This window comes from Chrysemys picta, chromosome 6 (assembly GCF_011386835.1).
Source record: "Chrysemys picta bellii isolate R12L10 chromosome 6, ASM1138683v2, whole genome shotgun sequence".
NCBI classification, from domain to species: domain Eukaryota; kingdom Metazoa; phylum Chordata; order Testudines; family Emydidae; genus Chrysemys; species Chrysemys picta.
Window position 1 is genome coordinate 60,951,904 of NC_088796.1, and position 19,181 is coordinate 60,971,084.

A 19,181-nucleotide genomic window follows, 5' to 3' on the forward strand; every position below is an offset into this window, starting at 1 on the left:
TTACAAATGTAGAATTATGTACAAAAATAAACTGCATTCAAAAATAAAACAATGTAAAACTTTAGAGCCTACAAGTCCACTCAGTCCTATTTCTTGTTCAGTCAATTGCTCAGACAGACAAGTTTGTTTACATTTTCAGGAGATAATGCTGCCCATTTCTTGTTCACAATGTCACCTGAAAGTGAGAACAGGCATTCTCATGGCACTGTTGTAGCCAGCGCCGCGAGATATTTACATGCCAGATGCGCTAAAGATTCATATGTCCCTTCATGCTTCAACCACCATTCCAGAGGACATGCATCCATGCTGATGACGCGTTCTGCTTGATAACAATCTCAAGCAGTGAGGACCGACACATGTTCATTTTCATCCTCTGAGTCAGATGCCACCAGCAGAAGTTTGATTTTTCTTTTTTTGGTGGTTTGGGTTCTGTAGTTTCCACATTGGAGTGTTGCTCTTTTAAGACTTCTGAAAGCATGCTCCACACTTCGTCCCTCTCAGATTTTGGAAGGCACTTCAGATTCTTAAACCTTGGGTTGAGTGCTGTAGCTATTTTTAGAAATCTCACATTGGTACCTTCTTTGCGTTTTGTCAAATCTGCAGTGAAAGTGTTCTTAAAACGAAAACATGATCAGTCATCATCCGAGACTGCTATAATATGAAATCTATGGCAGAATGCAGATAAAACAAAGCCGTAGACATGCAGTTCTCCCCCAAGTAGTTCAGTCACAAATTTAATTAATGCATTATTTTTTTTAACGAGCGGCATCAGCATGGAAGCGTGTCCTCTGGAATGATGGCCGAAGCATGAAGGGGCATACGAATGTTTAGCATATCTGGCACGTAAACACCTTGCAATGCCAGCTATAAAAGTCCCATGAGAATGTCTGTTCTCACTTTCTGGTGACGTAAATAAGAAGTGGGCAGCATTATCTCCCGTAAATGTAAACAAACTTGTTTGTCTGAGCAATTGGCTGAACAAGAAGTAAGACTGAGAGGACTTGTAGGCTCTAAAGTTTTACAATGTTTTGGTTTTGAGTGCAGTTATGTAACAAAACAAAAATCTAGATTTGTAAGTTGCACTTTCACAATAAAGAGATTGCACTACGGTACTTGTATGAGGCGAATTGAAAAATACTTTCTTTTTACAGTGCAAATATTTGTAATAAAAATAATATAAAGTGAGCAGTGTACACTGTGTTCTGTGTTGTAATTGAAATCAATATATTTGAAAATGTTGAAAACATCAAAAATGTAATAAATTTCACTTGGTATTCTATTTAACAATGCGATTAAAAGTGCAATTAACTCAAAAAAATTAATCGCGTGAGTTAACTGCGATTAATCGACAACCCTAATGGGAAGCTGAGGAGAATATTTACTTTTCTAGTATGGGATTATCTTGAATCCTTGGCTTGTATAACTGCTTGTGCTCTTTGTTAGAGGGATTTGGGACATGACCAGTGTCCTTTTACTTTTTACGTAAATCCCATAGAAAACTGTAAAACTTCAGAGAGGAAGGTTGTCTTGTGGGTAAAACACTAGACTGGGACTGAAGTGCCCTGAGTTCAGTTTTGTGGCACTGCCACAGATTTCCTTTCATTTTTTTTGGACAAGTGGCTTAATATTTCTGTGCCTCAGTTCTACGTGTGTAAGGTGAGAAACAGAGGAGATGTGATTAAAAATGGTTTGAAAGTTACTGGGATACTGTAATGATGGGGGGCATATAATAGATATCTTAACATTATTTTGTTGAAATGCCATAATATGTTAAAGCAGTTTATTAAAAAAAAAAAAAAAAAGGAGAGACGAACAACAAAACTGATTGTATTGGATGTGACGTATTACATAAAGCTAGACTACTGTTTAAGTCTGAAAAAATATAATTTTTCTCTTACAGTTATCTGTGGCATATTCCTCTCTCCTACACTACTAGCAATTGCAGCTCTTTCCTCTGTCCTTATGCATATTTACTGGACCAGAAGTCAGGTATGTGATTTGAAGCCTCTGTAGCTAGGATGTACAGTGAAAGCCGGTTACTTCAGTTTTGTGGATCAGCCTTTGTTTGCACACACCTGAGTAGGGTTTGAGACCAAGGGCATGCATGGTATAAAGTAAGTGCAGAGGAGAATATAACTGGGAATGATACCCACAGAAAACAGTGTAATTTTAATCACTTTTGTAGGCATGGTTGCTTTAGGCTTTCTTATCACATAAGGATGCGGTTAGGAACCAGTGGTGCTGAGCATGCCTGGAGTAATTAGCATTCAGTGGCAGTGATGTCAGGAGTGTATTAATTCTTCATAACAATACAGAGAGTAAACGGGTCTTTTTTCCTCTTGGTCTTTTTGCAAGTTGCCAGGTTGGGGAGAGGGGCCTTGAGGAAGTAGAGTGAACTCTGAGCAGTGTGTACTTAAGGGAATCAGCCCTGGGAGATTGACACAGCCCACGTGACTCTGAGGAGGTGTATTTCCCCCTCTGATATCCTTATTTACTTTTGTTTTGTGGCATAAAATAATTACTTTGTTAGAACACTCTTTTTTTTTTTTTTTTTTTTTTTTTTTTTTAATATTCCAAAGTATGGCAGTCTAGAACTTGGAACCTTCCCACGTTCTCCCCACCTTTGCTTTGCTGCAGTGGCCATTTTGAGTCCCCAGGTGCTAATCTGTACAGAGGGCTGGATTAACTTTCTTTTTAATGATGAAAGTGATTGTTACTCAGTATTGTACTAAAAATACTTGGCCAGCATTGGTGTAAGCCAGGGACATCAGTGGATCTTTGCTGATTTACTGTACACCAGCTGAGAATTTGATCTATTCTTTTAAAATTCCTTTAATCCTACTATCATACTGATCCCTCCCTCTATCCATTACACTCCATCTCTATTGCTTCAAATAAACCATACAAAATTGAAGTTGAATGCTTAATGTCGATCTTGAAACCTTTATATCTATTTTAGTATAAGGTGTTCATTTTCCATAAAATGACCGTTACTAGTAGTTTAGTTTAAGCAGACAATGATTTTTTTAAATTTAATTTTCACAATTGATTTACAAAATCTCATTTAATTGTTTCTGGACCTCTGCTATTTGAGATGTTGGTTTTCCCACAGATTATCAGGCTGTAAACTACTTTTCAGCCAAAGTGTTAACTTGTGTGCATGTTCTTGACCTTGTCAGACCCATTAGTCAAATAAGTAGTCAGATAGCCTCAATGTTCATTGATAAACAGAGAATAGTTACTGCTGTTGAATGCCTCTTTTTCGTCATATATGTTCCCAGGTCACTTCAGGAACTGGGGGGAGGGGAACCCCATATGTGAGATCTGTAGAATCTTTAAACAGTGACTCTCCTCTAGTTTTGCACTGCTTGCCTGTCTGCCTGCATTCCATTCTCTCTGGTAACAGCATATTACCATTTATTTTGCAGCTGTCTTATTCCCCCACCACCTGGTCTCCACTGCTAGCCTGACTACACCATGGAACTTTTCAACTAACACACACTCGCTCTTCAGTATTTTTCTCCAGGCAGCCCTCTGAAATACTGCCTGCACTGTCAGACAAGTCTGGGTTGCTCATTTTAGCAAGATTTATTTTCGGTCTTTTTTTAACTGCCTCCTCTTCAAGAAGGCTTATGTGTATAATTAGTCAGTGTAGGTATACAGCATTGGTGATGGCTTTCAATTCTGTTCAGTTCTAAAGCATGAAAGCATAGACAAGCAACAGGCCTAATAGGCATGGACATCAATATGATGGATGCAGTGAGTCCATGTGAGAGGTCCATATCTCCTATGTGCTGTGAAGCTGTACTCCATGGGCATTCCTTCTGGTCATGCAAGACGGATTTTGGGGTGGGATGGGACTGGTGGATCATTTACAACACTGACTGATCCACAACCCACGTATGTGGGATTGCAGGTGCTGCACAAGCAGCTATGGGCCTGAGATCAAGACCATGTGGTCTTTCACATAGTGTTGAACATTGTGAGGCGCAGAAATATCATGACAGGTTTCAGAGTAGCAGCCGTGTTAGTCTGTATCCGCAGAAAGAACAGGAGTACTTGTGGTACCTTAGAGACTAACAAATGTATTTGAGCATAAGCTTTCATGGGCTACTCCTGGTCTTTTTGAGAAATATCATGTTCACTCAAATGATGACTGAGTTCTAGAGAGAGGTTTATTATGTGGGTGTTTTTTTGGGGGAGACTGAACCAAAGAGATGGGCGGGTGTGTGTGTGTGTGTGTGTGTGTGTGAGAGAGAGAGAGAGCACACGCAAACCTCTGGTTTTGAATCTGCTTAATTTCTTACAAGATTTTCAAGACTTACTATCCTAAAAATTCCTATTTATGTTCTTCCCTGCCACCGCTACCTGCTTGATATGGAAATACACTTGCAAAGGTTTTGTTGTTTTTATTTTCAGAAGATTCAGCTGTTGAACTCCTGGTCTGAATCACCTCATTTTTAGAGAGAGATTACTAGGGAAGCTTCATATTAGTCAGTGATGTTTGTTTCCATTGCATTGTGGTACGTCATACGCGGTTGCATCAGTTGCATTGCAGTGTATGCTGAGTTTGCCTTGTGTGTTTAAAATGGCAGCTGATACGGTCCTAGAGATGTGAGCCATCCTTCATGGTAATACATGATTGAACAAATGAAATCTATTAAATAGCATGGCTCTGAGATTGGCCTTTACCTCCTGGCAGTGTTAGGTTGTCTCTACTCCTATGTATCAAACTAATGTGCTACTTCGCCCCCCCCCCCCACCTTCCCGTACATAAATTATAATAACGAGAAGCTGGTTTCCTGCAAGTATGGAAACCAGTGTTTTTCAAATGTCATGACAACCTGGAATTTGGTTGTTTTACCATATTAACACAAATCAGCAGGAACATCTTTTTTCTTTTCCCCTTGAACCTAAAACTTTTTAATGAGAAAAGTATACCACTTATTGTAGTCTAGGATAACTACTTTCAAAAAGTTACAATTAATATTTAATTAGGTAGGTCAGTCTGCTATCAAATATCCCTGAGGGATGGGTCACAGCCAGTATTGCCAAATTGGCAGGCATGAGTCTAGTCTAAAACTGTTGCATTTTATTCAGTCTTGTCACATTTGTGCAGTTCACAACTTTGAAATTGCCACCTTTTATCTCCAGTGGGATAAACTCTGCCCTCAGTTCAACCTATACTCCAAATAAATCTTTAAAAAGAGGGCTTCTCCCTTCTAATCTGTTTCTTGGTTGCAAGGGCTCATCTGTTGTAACTGGATTCCCTCTCCTCCACCACATTATGACCTTGATGCTAAAATTCACCTTCTGTTTCCTGACTTATTTACATTCTTAGTTGTAATTCAGATCCATTGAACTTTGTAGGGATGCACAGGTGTAACTAGTGGAAAATGGTGGCCTGGTTATTTTGGTTAGCCCAGATAGGAGGGGAGAACAATCCAGAGTTAAGGGACCTTCACACACAACACCATGCTGACTGCTGCTCCTTTTCAGGACCAGGGAGCTTCCAGCTCAGATACTATCTCTGGTTGCAGCTGCAGTAGTATAGAGGAGAAGAGAAATGACTTCCTGAGTAAGCTGGGCCCAAACCATTTAGTAATCTAAACACTCAGCATTAGAAAATAGGTTTTTAAAATGTTCAATATTAACAGCATAACAGTGTGGGTCTCGGTTTCTCTCTCTCTCTCTCTGTGTCAACTAGCTACCATTGAACTTCAGGAGGAGGTGAAATGGGTAAAGTTCAATGTGGACATGAATGGCTATTATATAGTGCACTATGCTGAAGATGACTGGAATACTCTCATTAACCTGCTGAGGACCGATCCCATTGCTCTGAGTACCAAAGACCGAGCTCACCTGATCAACAATATCTTCAGTCTTGTGGGGTAATTCTTGGTATTGGGAGGAAGTATAGCTTTTTTTAATTTTAAGTTTGTGCAAGACAAAGGTTTATATTGAAGGACATTGTGGGGAAGAATGCTTTAAAGATACTTTTGTTCAGTATCCGCTATCATTGATACTGAAGTTTCAGTGATAAAACATCAGATGTTGATCTCCATTCATTTAATACCATCATTCATCCCTTTGTATTGTAATGGACACCTGCTAGTTCTGTTGGCATGGAGGACAACATGTTCTTTAAGTCTGAGAGAAATGCCTTGTGATTCTTGTCCTATCAAAGCAAAAGTATCTGTTATACTTGAGAGAAGTAAACTAGTTGCTTCTGACAGGAGAGAGAGAGCCATTAAAACATTTATGTACCCCTCTGTTGGCTCTGCGGCTGGAATGAGGCTGAGAACTCTGGGTGGCCTTTCTGTGACAGCTACTTCCTTAATCTGAGTAATTTCACTTACTTTCAATTACCACTGCGCTGCACCTTATTTTAATTCTGCCCCTTAATCAAAGGGGTGATTGTTGCTATCATTGTTCTATTACAAGAACAGTAACACTTGATATATTTTTACTTCCATTTGCTTCCAGCTCATGATATAGCTCTTTTTTTAATTAGGAGTTTTTTGTGCAAAGGTAGATGCCATCCTTAAGTCTTTCTTTGAGTCCATTTTAATTCCTTTTGTGTTCTTTGACCTTTTTAGTATAGGAAAGGTGTCTCTGTTGAAGGCCTTTCATCTGCTTGATTACCTAGAGAAAGAGAACCACACTGCACCAATCAGTCAAGCTCTGTTCCAACTGAATCTCATCTATGACCTCGTAGAAAAAAGAGGAATGCAGAATCTTGCTGCAAGAGTAGTGGTATGTCTTCCTCTTTTCTGTATCAGTGTTTGAAGTATTTTCCCATAACATCGATTCACAACGGCGTTCTCTGGACAGATTCTGATGGACCAACATTCAGGAATCTCATTGGCTTGCCTTATATTTGTAAGGCTATTCTGTCAGTCTGCCCTGAGTAATAAAGGTTAATAATTACTCTGAGGCAGGGACTGTTTTCTTGTTCTGTGTATAGCACCTAGCACAGTGGGGGCCTGGTCCATGACTGGGGCTCTTATGTGCTACTGCAATAGATATTCAGTAATAAACTGTTTAAAATCCAGGTCCTCTTCTGCTATAGAAATGGGGAGAAAACATCCACATTTGCTATTTCAAAAGTTCTTGAAGCTGACTAGTATGTCTGTAACCTGACAGTTTCATCTAGATTGGGACTACAGGCCTAATATTCAGATGCAGAGAGTCTGTTTAAATCTATTTACACCCACTAGCTAAGTGTATGGTAGTCTAAGTGGGAGTAGCTTAAACAGGGAGGAGTCTACACAGGCTGGTCTACACAATCTTACACCCTTAAATTAGTTCTTTATCTTGCTTGTGAATTCCTCTCTGAGCAATTTAATGTGTCTTGGTATTGCTCGCTGTCTTTCACCATCTAGGACAGAGTTAAAAAGCTACTTGGAAGCAAAATTGATCAACAGACTTGGACTGATAATGGGACCTTATCTGAGCGAGAGTTCCGGTCTACTGTGCTAGCCTTTGCCTGCTCCCATCACTTGGGAAACTGTGGCACCACTGCCACCGAGCTGTTTAAGGAATGGAAGGCTTCCAATGGCACGAAGAGGTAAAGCACAAACTAGTCTGAGCATATTCTGTTCATGTATTTCTGTCGCTTCTCCACCTTTGTTTTGAAGAAAGATCTTAATTAATCTTGGCCACCAAAGTACAGAGACTATGCTTCATTCAGCAGTTTTTACTGCATTTCCTTTGAATATAGCATGGCATAAAACAACAGGAACTATATTTTAGAAATTAAAACTTTGTATCCACAGTGTTATTGAATGTGACTGCTATGCCTACTAGATAATTCTCACTTGAGTTTACAGCTTAAAAAATTCAGATGGTAGCACATTGTAGCTGGTCTTGCAAAGTTAACCTTTTCACCTTCTAGAACTTACAAAATCCACAAATGACTCTCAGCAGAGTATCATAGCATGTCTGAGCCTTTTGCATGATTAACTGTGATTCTATGTATTCTGTAACTCAGCCGTACCCAATTGCCTAGAATCTGAGTGATGTCTCTCTGGAAATGAATTCATCTGGTCCTACAAAACTACTATTTCTAGCAAAAGACATCACTTGTGCTATTTGCCTAAAGCTTTTATGTGGTGTTTTCTTCCATACTGTTTCATACAGGCCTGTTCTTGTTTTGTAATTTTTTTATAGTCTGCCTACTGATGTTATGAAGACTGTATTCACAGCAGGAGCAAAAACTGATGATGGCTGGGAGTTCCTTCTAAGCATGTACACGTCTTCAGTTTCTGAAGCTGAGAAGCACAAAATGCTTGAAGCTCTAGCCAGCACAGAAGATGTTAGAAAACTGATTTGGTATGAAAATGCCAAAAGATTGTGGTGGTGTAGTTGTGTTGTTCCCAGAATATGAGAGACACAATGGGGGTTGGGGTGAGGAGAGGGGAAGTGAGATACTTTTATTGGACCAACTTCTGTTGGGGAAAGAGACAAGCTTTCAAGCCACACAGAACTCTTGTTCGGCTCAAAAGCTTGTCTCTTTCCCCAACAGAAATTGGTCCAATACAAGATTTTTTTTTTTTAACCTCGCTGTCCTTGTCTCTCTCAAAATATTATGTAATGCATACACTAAAAAAAAAAAAAAAAAAAAAAGGCAACAAAGAACAAAAAACAACCCAGCTTCTTTGGAAATGTGGATTTTCCCCTCAACACTTAAAATAACTGACTGGTTTTCTTACATTGGCTAAACGTAGTGTTAGGAAGACTTTTTAGTAGGCTTCTGCTTATTAAAGCAAAATGTAGCTGTAGTGAGGTGACGCCTCACCGGTGCGGCACCTCCTGCTGGCTGTCCAGGGAATTAGCTCTTTTCCAGCTCCGGAGCACCCTCTGCCGGCTGATGTCTTGCCTGCCACTGGCCCCCATGTCCCTCCTGAACCCCGGTGCCCTTTGCCCAGGGGTTCTGCCCACTGCAGCAACCCACAATCTGGGTCTCCCCACCCAGGGGAACCCCCAACCCTCTATCCCTGCCTTGCCTCAGTGGCTACTGCCAGTCACCATCTAGCCCCTGCTCACTGGGGCGGACTGCAGTCTGTAACCCCCAGTACCCTTTCATAGGCCTTCACCAAGGCCTGCAGCCTGGAGTTTTATCAAGTTGGAGCTCCCCAGCGCCCTCTGCCCTTCCCCAGCACTGCTCCACCTCAGGTACCCTTTTCGGCTCCCAAGCAGCCAGGTCCTTCTTTCTCAGAAGCTAGAGAGAGAGTATCTGAGCTCCTGGCCCACAGCCTTTTGTAGGGCCAGCTGTGGCCTGATGGGGCGTGGCCCCAGCTGTGGCTGTTTCCCCATCAGCCTAGTCTTTGGCTCACAGCCCCAGCCCTCTCCCAGGGCTGGCTGTAACCCTTTTAGGGCCGGAGCGGGTGACCACCCCTCTGTAGCCAGCACATCAGGAACAGGATTCCATATAATCAAATGCAACGGTCCTGATACTCTGCTCACTTATGCTGGTGGAAATCATTAGAAACTCCCTAGAATTCAGTGTAGTTACGCTGCTTGGAATGTATAGTAAGAGGAGAATCAAGCTTGAAAGCTTTGCACTCTTGGAAGATCAGTGTGGAGTTGCTTTAGATCAGAAATACAGTGAAGTCTTCAAAGTACAGGCCTATTTCATAACAAAGAACCAAGAGTTCAGATAGCACTGGCTTGCTGTGTGGATGAAATCTTGAACTTGCTTTATGCAGGAACTAAGAGGCACCTTATCTCCAAACCTACAGCCATTGTATGTATGTTCGCTGACCGCTTCAGAGGACTGTCTGGAGGGTGTAGCAGAGACTATGGAAGGTTTCCATGACTGCTGTGCTGTGAGACTAGTGTAGTTTCTCATGATTACCAGTGAATTTTGTTTCCCCTTATAACCATGCAAAAGTCACTGAGCCTCTGGCACTTTGATGGGAATTAAATGTCTCAAATGGGCATTGAAGCTATTCTGTATTTCATGGTATTGGGCCCCATGTTTGGCATTTGGAAATTTGCAATATTGGCCCTGGTAGTTGACTGCATCTAGTTTCTTAAGATCTCTGTAAAAGATAAGAAAGTATACCTCTATCCCGATATAACATGAATTCGGATTTAAAGCGGGGGGGGGGAGAGGGGGGCTGTGCACTTCGGCGGATTAAAGCAAGTTCAATATAATGCGGTTTCACCTATAACACAGTAAGGTTTTGTTTTTTTTTATATCCGGGTAGAGGTGTATATCTGTAAGTAGCCTCTGACCTACCATATACTCTGTTCTAATTGGCTAAGTAACCTCTGAGAGCCACTGCAGTCTAGCTGTGAAATGTTTGTATAGTAGTTTTTGAGTTGACTGGATCTGTATTGTCTCTTAGGTTAATGCAAACAAGCCTGGAGGGAGACCTCATCAGGGCACAGGAACTTTCGCATATCATAGCAACTGTCAGCCAAAGTCTGCCTGGGCACTTGTTGGCCTGGGACTTTGTCAAAGAGAACTGGGAAAAGCTTATACGGAAGTAAGTTTGTTTGTTTGTTTTGTTTGTTCTTTAATTATTTAATAATTAATCACTAGCATGAAGTGTTAGGTGCAGCATTTGTGTGCATGCATTTTTCCACCGCAAAATAATAGACTGAGCTAACTTTGAATAAAATTTTCAAAAGTTCCCAAGTGCCATTTTCCCCCACCCACCCAAAATGGTTAGGTAGTTTAATTTCCATTGTTGTTTGTTGCCCCCAGAGACTTGGGCTCACACGTCAGTTGCCTGGTTCATAAAATATTATCCTGTCCTTATTAAAGGGACAGTGATATGAAACTATTAGTGGTGCATGTATTGTTCTTCATTCCATGGTGAATAATATCTTGCATTCACAGTGATCTCTCAGCATGCTTTGAAACAGATTGAAAAAGGTGTTTTTCCTTTTGGAGACACTGAAAGTTCGTGTGTGTGTGTGTGGGGAACTTGTCTTCAGAAATATACTTGCTTTTCTTGGAACATCACAGCTTGTTGCAAGTGTTACAACTTTAAGCTGTTCTTACCCCAAAAAACATTGCTACTATATGATAGAATAACTCAATGTGATGATCAGTATCAAAAAATTCACTTTTGAAAATAACTTAATGGCTTTTTGTTTGGTTTGATTTTTTTGAAAAATTACCCTTTGTTGCTTGAAGTCTTCTTTTTAAAAGTATGTGGAGTGCACTTGTTTCATAAACTGGTTACCACACGTTATTTTTTCTTCCATATTTTTTCTTCCATATTTCAGGTTCCACTTGGGGTCATTTGCTATCCAGAATATAGTTACTGTGTCAACCTTTCAGTTTTCAACAGAGGCCCATCTACTTGAGGTTGGTGGTGTAAAGTACTATTTCCTAAATATTTAGCTTCCTAAAATTCTGTGCACTTGCTATTGATACAATACCTGGCATGTACTTGTGCATTTCACCATAGATTTAAAGATTCTTTTCAATAGTGTATAACTATTAGTATCCCTATTCTACACATGGGAAAATAGTCAGAGAAGTGATTTGCCCAAGGTTACGTAGAAAGTCTGTGGCAGTGCTGAGAATATAACCTACCAATCCTGACCGTGTGTTCGAATGGGCAGGGTACTAGAGAGGTTATCGCCCATGTTAGAGAATTCTTTTGCTCAGATTGTATGAACCTAGCAGGCTGCAACTTGATCATGTCAATAGGAGACTGAGCCAAAGGTGGCTTTGTCTTTCTGATTCCAGGACCGCTGACACTATCCAGGTCTCTGGTATATGATAGAGCAGTCTAAAGGTCGCTGCATTTTACTTTGGCTGTCAGCAAGCCCTAAGAGGTCATTCTGGCAGTTGAGGATCAGCCAGTTGCTGAGGTGCCCCAGCTGTCTCCCCCTTTTCCTTACCCACACCTTCTACTCCACTGGCTTAGTAGGATAGAAGGTGGCATACAGCTTCTACTGTAGACTGTCAACTTCTAGGGAAATGGTTAAAAGTCAAAATCTTTAAAGTTGCCCAAGTAAAAACATGCATGCATAATGTGTGCAAATTTTACCTGTACACAGAATTTATTTTCATATGCTTTAGCATTTACATGCTTTGTTGTGTCAAATGCCCCAGTAATAAGTGGATTTTCAACGTACTGAAGATATAATAATTTTAGGCAATCCCATTTTTCACAAGAACAGAGTCCTTCTCCAGAAAGCTAGTTAATTTCTGAGTGCTGTACGACTACAACTTGATTGTGCTTTGAGTGAAAGGTAGGGATTCCACCAAATATACAGAATTTCTTGTTGAATTTTACTGAAGCTACACAGATTATTGCTGCAGTTCCCATAAACTGTAATCACTCCATATTTTCAGCAACCCTCTTGTGCGATTTGCCAACTATGTGGATGATTGGTGCTTTGTGCTGGGGGTGGAGGGCGGGCAGGTGGCACGCTCTTAATTTGGAAACTGCCTACATTTCTCAGCCTGAAATGCACATTTTCCTTACTCTGCAGGTTAAAACTTTCTTTGAGTCCAAGTCAGAGAAGATTTCTCAACTTCGCTGTGTCAAAGAGGCTATTGAGACAATTCAGCTGAATATTAAGTGGATGGAGAGGAACTTAGCGGCACTGCAGCAATGGCTGTAGAGAACATAATGCCTGTGTGTGTGTTTGTGTGTGTGTTAGCCATTAAGAGAGCTTGTGAACTGTTGCTTTTGCAAAAGCCAGGGTGAAACCAGGCATCGCTGCAACATTGTTTGCACTATTAGGGGTTCTAGTTAGCTCAGGGCACATCTCACCTAAGTTTGTTTTTCTTTTGGTCATTTGTGGGCCAGATGTAGATATTTATTTATTCTGGAACTATGTTCATCTATAGACCAAACAGCTGCATAAATAACTAATAAGTACAGTAATTTTATATTGGAAACACCCTGTCATTTGAAATCCTGTCCTATTGTTCTCTACACTGGGTAAGTATTGAAAAAGAGAGCAACAAGGGGAAAAAACTGCCACGAGAGATGCTTTTTCTTTGCAGAGCGCTGGCTAATCAGTGTTCTTTATGCAAAACTGTTGATAGCTTTGGGTTTAGCTTTTGATGATCAAAGAGTTTTTTCTAGACGTTCTAAAAACATAAGCATATACAGCTATTATTATTATATGTGTTTTTGTCTATTACGTGGCCAGGTGCTACTGATATTATATGAAAAGAAAACACAGCCAAATAGCAAATACGAATGTTTTAGGAGGGGAGAGATTTTCAGAAGCATCTCAGTGACTTGGGAGCACATGACTTACTGAAAGTCCGTGAGGAGTGTGCTCCTAACTCATTAGGCACATTTAAGGGTCAAACTTTCAGTTGCCAGACTCTATTAATATTGTTTTGTTGATGTCTGAGCACAGTGCCCCCCACCCCACCCCAAAATGCCATAGGAAGTTTCTCCAGACTAGTTTCGATGGTGGACTAACTCCTGATTGACTACTGATCCTTTTCACCATTCCTCTTTGCGGAGGGCCTGCATTTGGTACATGTGTGTCAGGCATTTTGTTTGGGTCTTTATATTCTTCACTTAATTTTTCAGTATCGCTGGTATGATTTGTGTACACTGCTTACTTTGTAATGCTTGCTTGGTGTAACACAGCAGTGGGGAACTTTTTGTCTGTATTTGGATGGTATCGTGCAACAACTATTGGGGACAAAGCCTAAAACTTATTCTAGGAACAAGTGCCCTAAAATCTGGCATGATAGGCTAAAAGGCAAGATAGCCACAATACAATGTGCCTTTTTTCTAAAGCAATTCACATTTAAGGCCCTTTTAGAGGCCTGGTGTAAACATAGAGTTGTACCTCCTTAACTAAAGAGATGATTTTTATACCTGTTTAGTTAAAGTGGTGGCAAGAGAGAATGTGTGAATTTTCTTATGCCTGTTTAAAGCTGGCTAACATCACATTAGTTTGTATAAGAAAACTTTCATGTACAGCCAAACTGATATAACCAGTTTTAAACCAATGTAAGAGAATCCAAACAAACAAGTTGCATCAGTTAATTAAATGGATTTAAGTTAAACTAGTGCAAATTTTGTACAGACAAGCCCTGAGAAAACTTTCTTCAAAAGGTGGGGAGACTATTTTCAGTCCTAATCAGCTTTCACTTTGAATTTGTCACCATTTTAATACAGGCTCTGGTTTTTAAAAAAATAAAATTTATAACGACTGCTAATTGTGGTAGTAATGTGCAAGAGAGGTAGGTAGGTGATTAGTGAAAACTACCTAGTGAAAATTATAGTATTTGTTGGCTTTTCATCAGTAGGTATGTACTAAATCATTTAAACTATGCAGTTTCATTTCCATATTTTGTTCTTCTCTGACAAAAGTTTGGGGGAAAATTTCCTCAAAATTTGCCAGTAGTTTACTTTACTTTAAAAATGAGTTCTGCAGTACTAAACTTGAAAAAGAATATTACTCCTCCTGGGTGCGCAAAACACCCTGTCAGCAAGTGGAAATGAATGCATTTTGCATGCACTGAAAGTGGATTTGTACTCATCCTCAGTAATTGAATTAGATGTAATCCTAATTCATTTTGTTCTTCAATCACTTGTATTAACTGCATTGTGCAGTGATGTTCTCTTCCCCCCCCCCCCCCGCCCCCAATTAATGTGTTAGTTACATCTTTGTATATTCTTCTCTGTGTGTTTGTACCATGTGGTTTTTTCCTTTTTCCATTTCCCTGTTCTTTTAATTTTTTTCCCCGTTGACAACAGCAAAGATGATGGATGTCAAACTTTGTAGAGTGAGAACTAATAATAATCTCCTCAATTCCAACTCTGGGATTTTAAAAATGTTCTACCATTGAGATTAAACATGTTACTGATAATGTAGTCTGTATTAGGAAATACCCCACACTTCCATTTTAGAGTGCAAAATATAGTAAAAACTGAAACAGTTTGGAAAATCATGGCTTAAAAAAAAACAAAAACCAAGGATTGTTTCATTTTGCCACTCAGTGCACTGAGTTTTTCACCTTTTTTGAACATGATTCATGTTTTGAATATCACTTGTCCTTCTTTGGAGTGCATAGTGTGTACTTGGGAGCCAACTCCTATTGACTTCAATGAGAAGCTTTTCCTTGACTTCAGTAAGAATTGGATCAGGCCCTGATACTGAAAAGCACTGAGAACCATCATCTCTTCCAGAGCTCATTGGGAATTGAGGAGAATTGGCGTGGCTAAGGATCAAGACACAAGGCATGTTTTACATTAAATGAGTGGATCTTACCAGTTCTTTTGTCTTCCAGTCAAAAGAAACACACACATTGTAGCAAAACACTTCTTGTTACGATTCCATAATAGTTTACAGGCGAACGTTCTGCAACAAAAGACTGTGTAAATCTTGGGCCATTGTCTTTATTTTGTTTCTGACATTTCACATGTAAAATTAGCCTAACGGGGAAAAAATGTGCTAATGAATTAGGTGTTTTTTAGCTTTATCCCTGGAAAACAGAGCAGTCTGCATGCGGATGTATCTTTGATTTTATTAAAATTGCAAATTCATTTAATTAATGCTAAATCCTGCATTTACTTTGTCATTCATGAGTTTTTTGGCTTCTTAAATTTACTCCATAGTATGGAAAGGATCAGGCTGTGAGGAGAGAAGGAGCCTGAACTGGATCATATGTGGCTGTTAAGATCTGATTGTAGCAATAGTCTCTGCCTTATGGATTATATTAGTGACATGCAAGATCATATTCTAGCTGGAGATTGGAATAAAGGGAGGCCATACTTTTTTGCAGTGGAACAGTAAAACTCCTGTTCCATATCTGCTATGTTTTTTTACTCTTTAGGCTAGAGGTGTTAGTGCTATTCATTTTCTATTGGAGGTCAATGATACTTTGTTTCCCACACCCTTTGAGTGGGGTGGCAATTTGTAGTAGTCCAGAGGCTTTCATTTTTTATATAGTAAACCACACGCACAATATTCCAGTTGCATTCCCAATCTTGTCCCCCTTCACATTAACAAAGTAACTCAAATTCTGAGAGAAATACTATAACTCAAATTCTCAGTCACCTATTTCAAACCTTAGTTTGCTCTCTTGGATATCTCTCTCCATCCCAGTCATTTGAGCTAATTTCTGCAAGCACATTCTCATCCTCCAAATGTTCACCTGCCTGCTGGTGGGAAAGCTGAAAACACCAGTCGCTAGAGCAGCCTTTCTTTGATGGAAACTGTAGGGGCACCGTGCTAACATGTGAAAATTGGAGATATTACAATTTTCCAAATTTGAATATGCACTGTGGATTCCTTCATGAATTGAAAGTATGTTGCATATAGAATTGTACTTCAGCATTTACACAATCTGACATCTTCCAGTAACTCAGTACAGAAACAAGGTTGCATATGCTTCCATAAGCAATGATACATGTCATAGTAGGTACTTCATCACTATTGAATTGAACCCACTCTAAATTTTAGTTTATAAAACCCTGCTTCCATAAAACACCTGCACCTTTTCCAGAACAGTAGTGCACTGGAAATCTGAAGAACTCACTTTTACCCTAGGAGTGATATTAATTTTGTACCTGGCCAAAGAGAGAGTTTTTGCCATAGAAATATTTACATTTCACCTGCTCACTGCATCTTACAACATTTGAGGCATTTTAGGTTGGACATGCATTGTAAAAGTAATGCTTTAAGGAACATGGTAATGGCCTTCATTGTGTTGGGGGTTTTTTAGTGACCGTATGCTGTAGGGAGTCTGACCCTTGAAGTGAATCCTGCTTTATGATGGCATATCTTTTACCTGTTCTATATTACATGGAACATTCCTTTTCCAACAGATTGGTGCCTCCCCTCCCCCCCCCCCCCCCCCCCACTGGAAGATGTTATCTTTCATTGCACTCTGAAATTTAAAACAATGCTGCCTCATTAACCATACACTTTTTTGTATGATTTCTTGCATCTAGGCTTGTATTTTGGCTTTCTTTGTATATTTCTGAATTAGGTTTCATGTAGTTAATTCACTCCATCGCACAGTAAATGTTGTTCTCTCACATTTGGCTATACTGTATAGAAGAAAATGCTTGAGTAAACTTACTTTTACATTTATTTATTGTTTTTTTTTAATTAAGATGCTACTAAATGTTGGAAGATTTAGTTACTTTTTTTAATGAGGCATGGATTCACATGATTCCTGGAAAGTTTTAAAAGGATGTAATTTACCACATTAACCTCTCAGGTCATATTACTAAAGAATTTAAACCTCTAGTTTTTCTGTTTAAACCTGCTGCTGAAGTAGAAATACAGACTTTTATTCGGGATAACTTAGTTTTGATCAGAGTGAGAAGCAGGCATCTTTCTTTGAGTTGATCATGGTGGCATTTAGCAAATAGCGGTAAAAATATTAAGAAAAGATAGGAGCTTGAATGGATTTAAATACATTAACATTTGGATTGTTATTAAAGATCAATAATTTCTATTCAACGAATTAGGGAATGGAGTATTTTGAGAGCAAATTGCATCAAACTACTGCTAAACTTGTAGTCAGACGAGTCTTATATTCCAGTCTTTATAAAATTAAATAGTCCTGAAGAATGATACCTTTCCAATTATTTTGGAAAAGTTAAATACTGTAAGGACCTGTAAAGGGAGAACACTTGTATATTTCTAAAATACTTAAAATATAAGTACAATGTACAATCACATGTGTGAGCTTTGGGTGGTGAAATTCCAGGTTGTACAATACTTGCCTTTAGGGTGGGGGGGAGGGAAGTGGGTTTGAAATAGTGTATGTGTATATATGTGTAATGCATACACATATGCAGATCTGTTTTGTTTCATTTGTGGGGGGGGGAGCTTATTTTCTTTATATTTCAGATAAACTTATTTGCATATAACTGGCACTGATGAAAAGGCATGTATACTGCAAACACTGTTGCTTTTGTGAGATGAAAATAAAGTATTTAAATACAAATTGCTTTTTTTTTTTTTTTTAAGGTTACTACTATACCACTTCATTAGTGTGTGGTTTTGAATTGTTTTCCTAGATTTTTAAAGCTGGAAGACAACACCTGGATCATTTAGTCTTACCTCCTTACAGTCCATTAAATTTCATCCAGTTACCCCAGCCCAGTAACTTGTGATTGACCTTCCAGAAAGGCATCCAGTTTTGATTCCCCATCTCTTGAAGTCTCCAAATCAATCACTTCCCTTGGTGATTTGTTCCAGTGGTTAATCTCCTCCTCTGTGGAAAAAATTATGCCTGATTTTTCTAATTTGAATTTATCTGGCTTAAGCTTCCAGCCTTTGGTTCTTATTATGCCTGTCTTGGCTAGATTAAAGAGCATTTTAGGATCCAGTATTTTATCCCCATGAAGGTACTTGTACTCTGTAATCAAGTCACCTCTCAATTTTTTTGATAAACTAAACTGCGCACTCTCCAATTTTTGACATCCTTTTTAAAGGGTGGATACCAGAACTGGATGCAGTATTCCAGTATCAATCTCATCAATGCCATATATGTTGGTAAAATCACTTTCCTATTCACTACTTGCTATTCTCCTGCTTATACATCCAAGGATCTCATTAGTCCATAATGCTACAGCATCATATTCAGAGCTCATGCTGAGCTGCTTGTCGGCTGTGACCCCTAAATCCTTTTCTCAGTTACTGTTTTCCACAATATAGACCCTGCTAGTCTATAGGTATGACTTGCAATCCTTGTTCCTAGATGTATAACTTTGCATATGCCTGTATTGCATTCTGTTTGAAGGACTCAGCTTATTAAGCGATGCAGATCTTTCTGTATGACTGTTGTATCCTCCTCCATTATTTACCACTTCCACCAATCTTTGTTCTCTACAAAGTTTATCAGCAATTATTTTAGACTTACTTCCAGATCATTGGTGAAATTGTTGAATAGCATCAAGCCTAGTGCTGGTCCCTTTAGAGACAAAGGGCATAGTCCACTCAATTAGCACCCAGGCTCACCTGATATGTTTATCCCACACCCAGGCAGCAGCAGTGGCAAAGTAAGCTGCATAGTCCTGGTTCAGGTACCACCAGCATTCGCTCCCTCCTCCAGTCCCCAGGTAATAGTGTAGGGAGCACAACTTGAACACTCTTCCAGTCTCTCAAATTTCCCCAGTATTCCAAGATTTATTAAAAATTAACAGCAGGCCAGAGATCTCCTCAGCCAACTCTTTTATGACTCTTGGGTGCAAGTTATCTGAAAGTTATTT

General features: G+C 39.5%; 1 protein-coding gene across 4 annotated transcripts in view; it reads left to right on the forward strand.

The window, feature by feature from the left end:
* The window catches only part of LNPEP (leucyl and cystinyl aminopeptidase), a 97,347-nt gene extending 81,834 nt beyond the window's left edge, over positions 1–15,513 (forward strand). For all 4 annotated transcript variants that reach the window (XM_065550192.1, XM_065550191.1, XM_065550193.1 and 1 more), the window contains exons 11-18: positions 1,901–1,989; positions 5,708–5,891; positions 6,600–6,756; positions 7,386–7,570; positions 8,173–8,334; positions 10,356–10,496; positions 11,245–11,326; positions 12,466–15,513. In XM_065550192.1, the coding sequence (XP_065406264.1) occupies positions 1,901–1,989; positions 5,708–5,891; positions 6,600–6,756; positions 7,386–7,570; positions 8,173–8,334; positions 10,356–10,496; positions 11,245–11,326; positions 12,466–12,597 (1,132 nt within the window). In that variant the 3' untranslated portion in view covers positions 12,598–15,513. The remainder of the gene's footprint in view (positions 1–1,900; positions 1,990–5,707; positions 5,892–6,599; positions 6,757–7,385; positions 7,571–8,172; positions 8,335–10,355; positions 10,497–11,244; positions 11,327–12,465) is intronic.
* Positions 15,514–19,181: the final 3,668 nt, after the last annotated feature.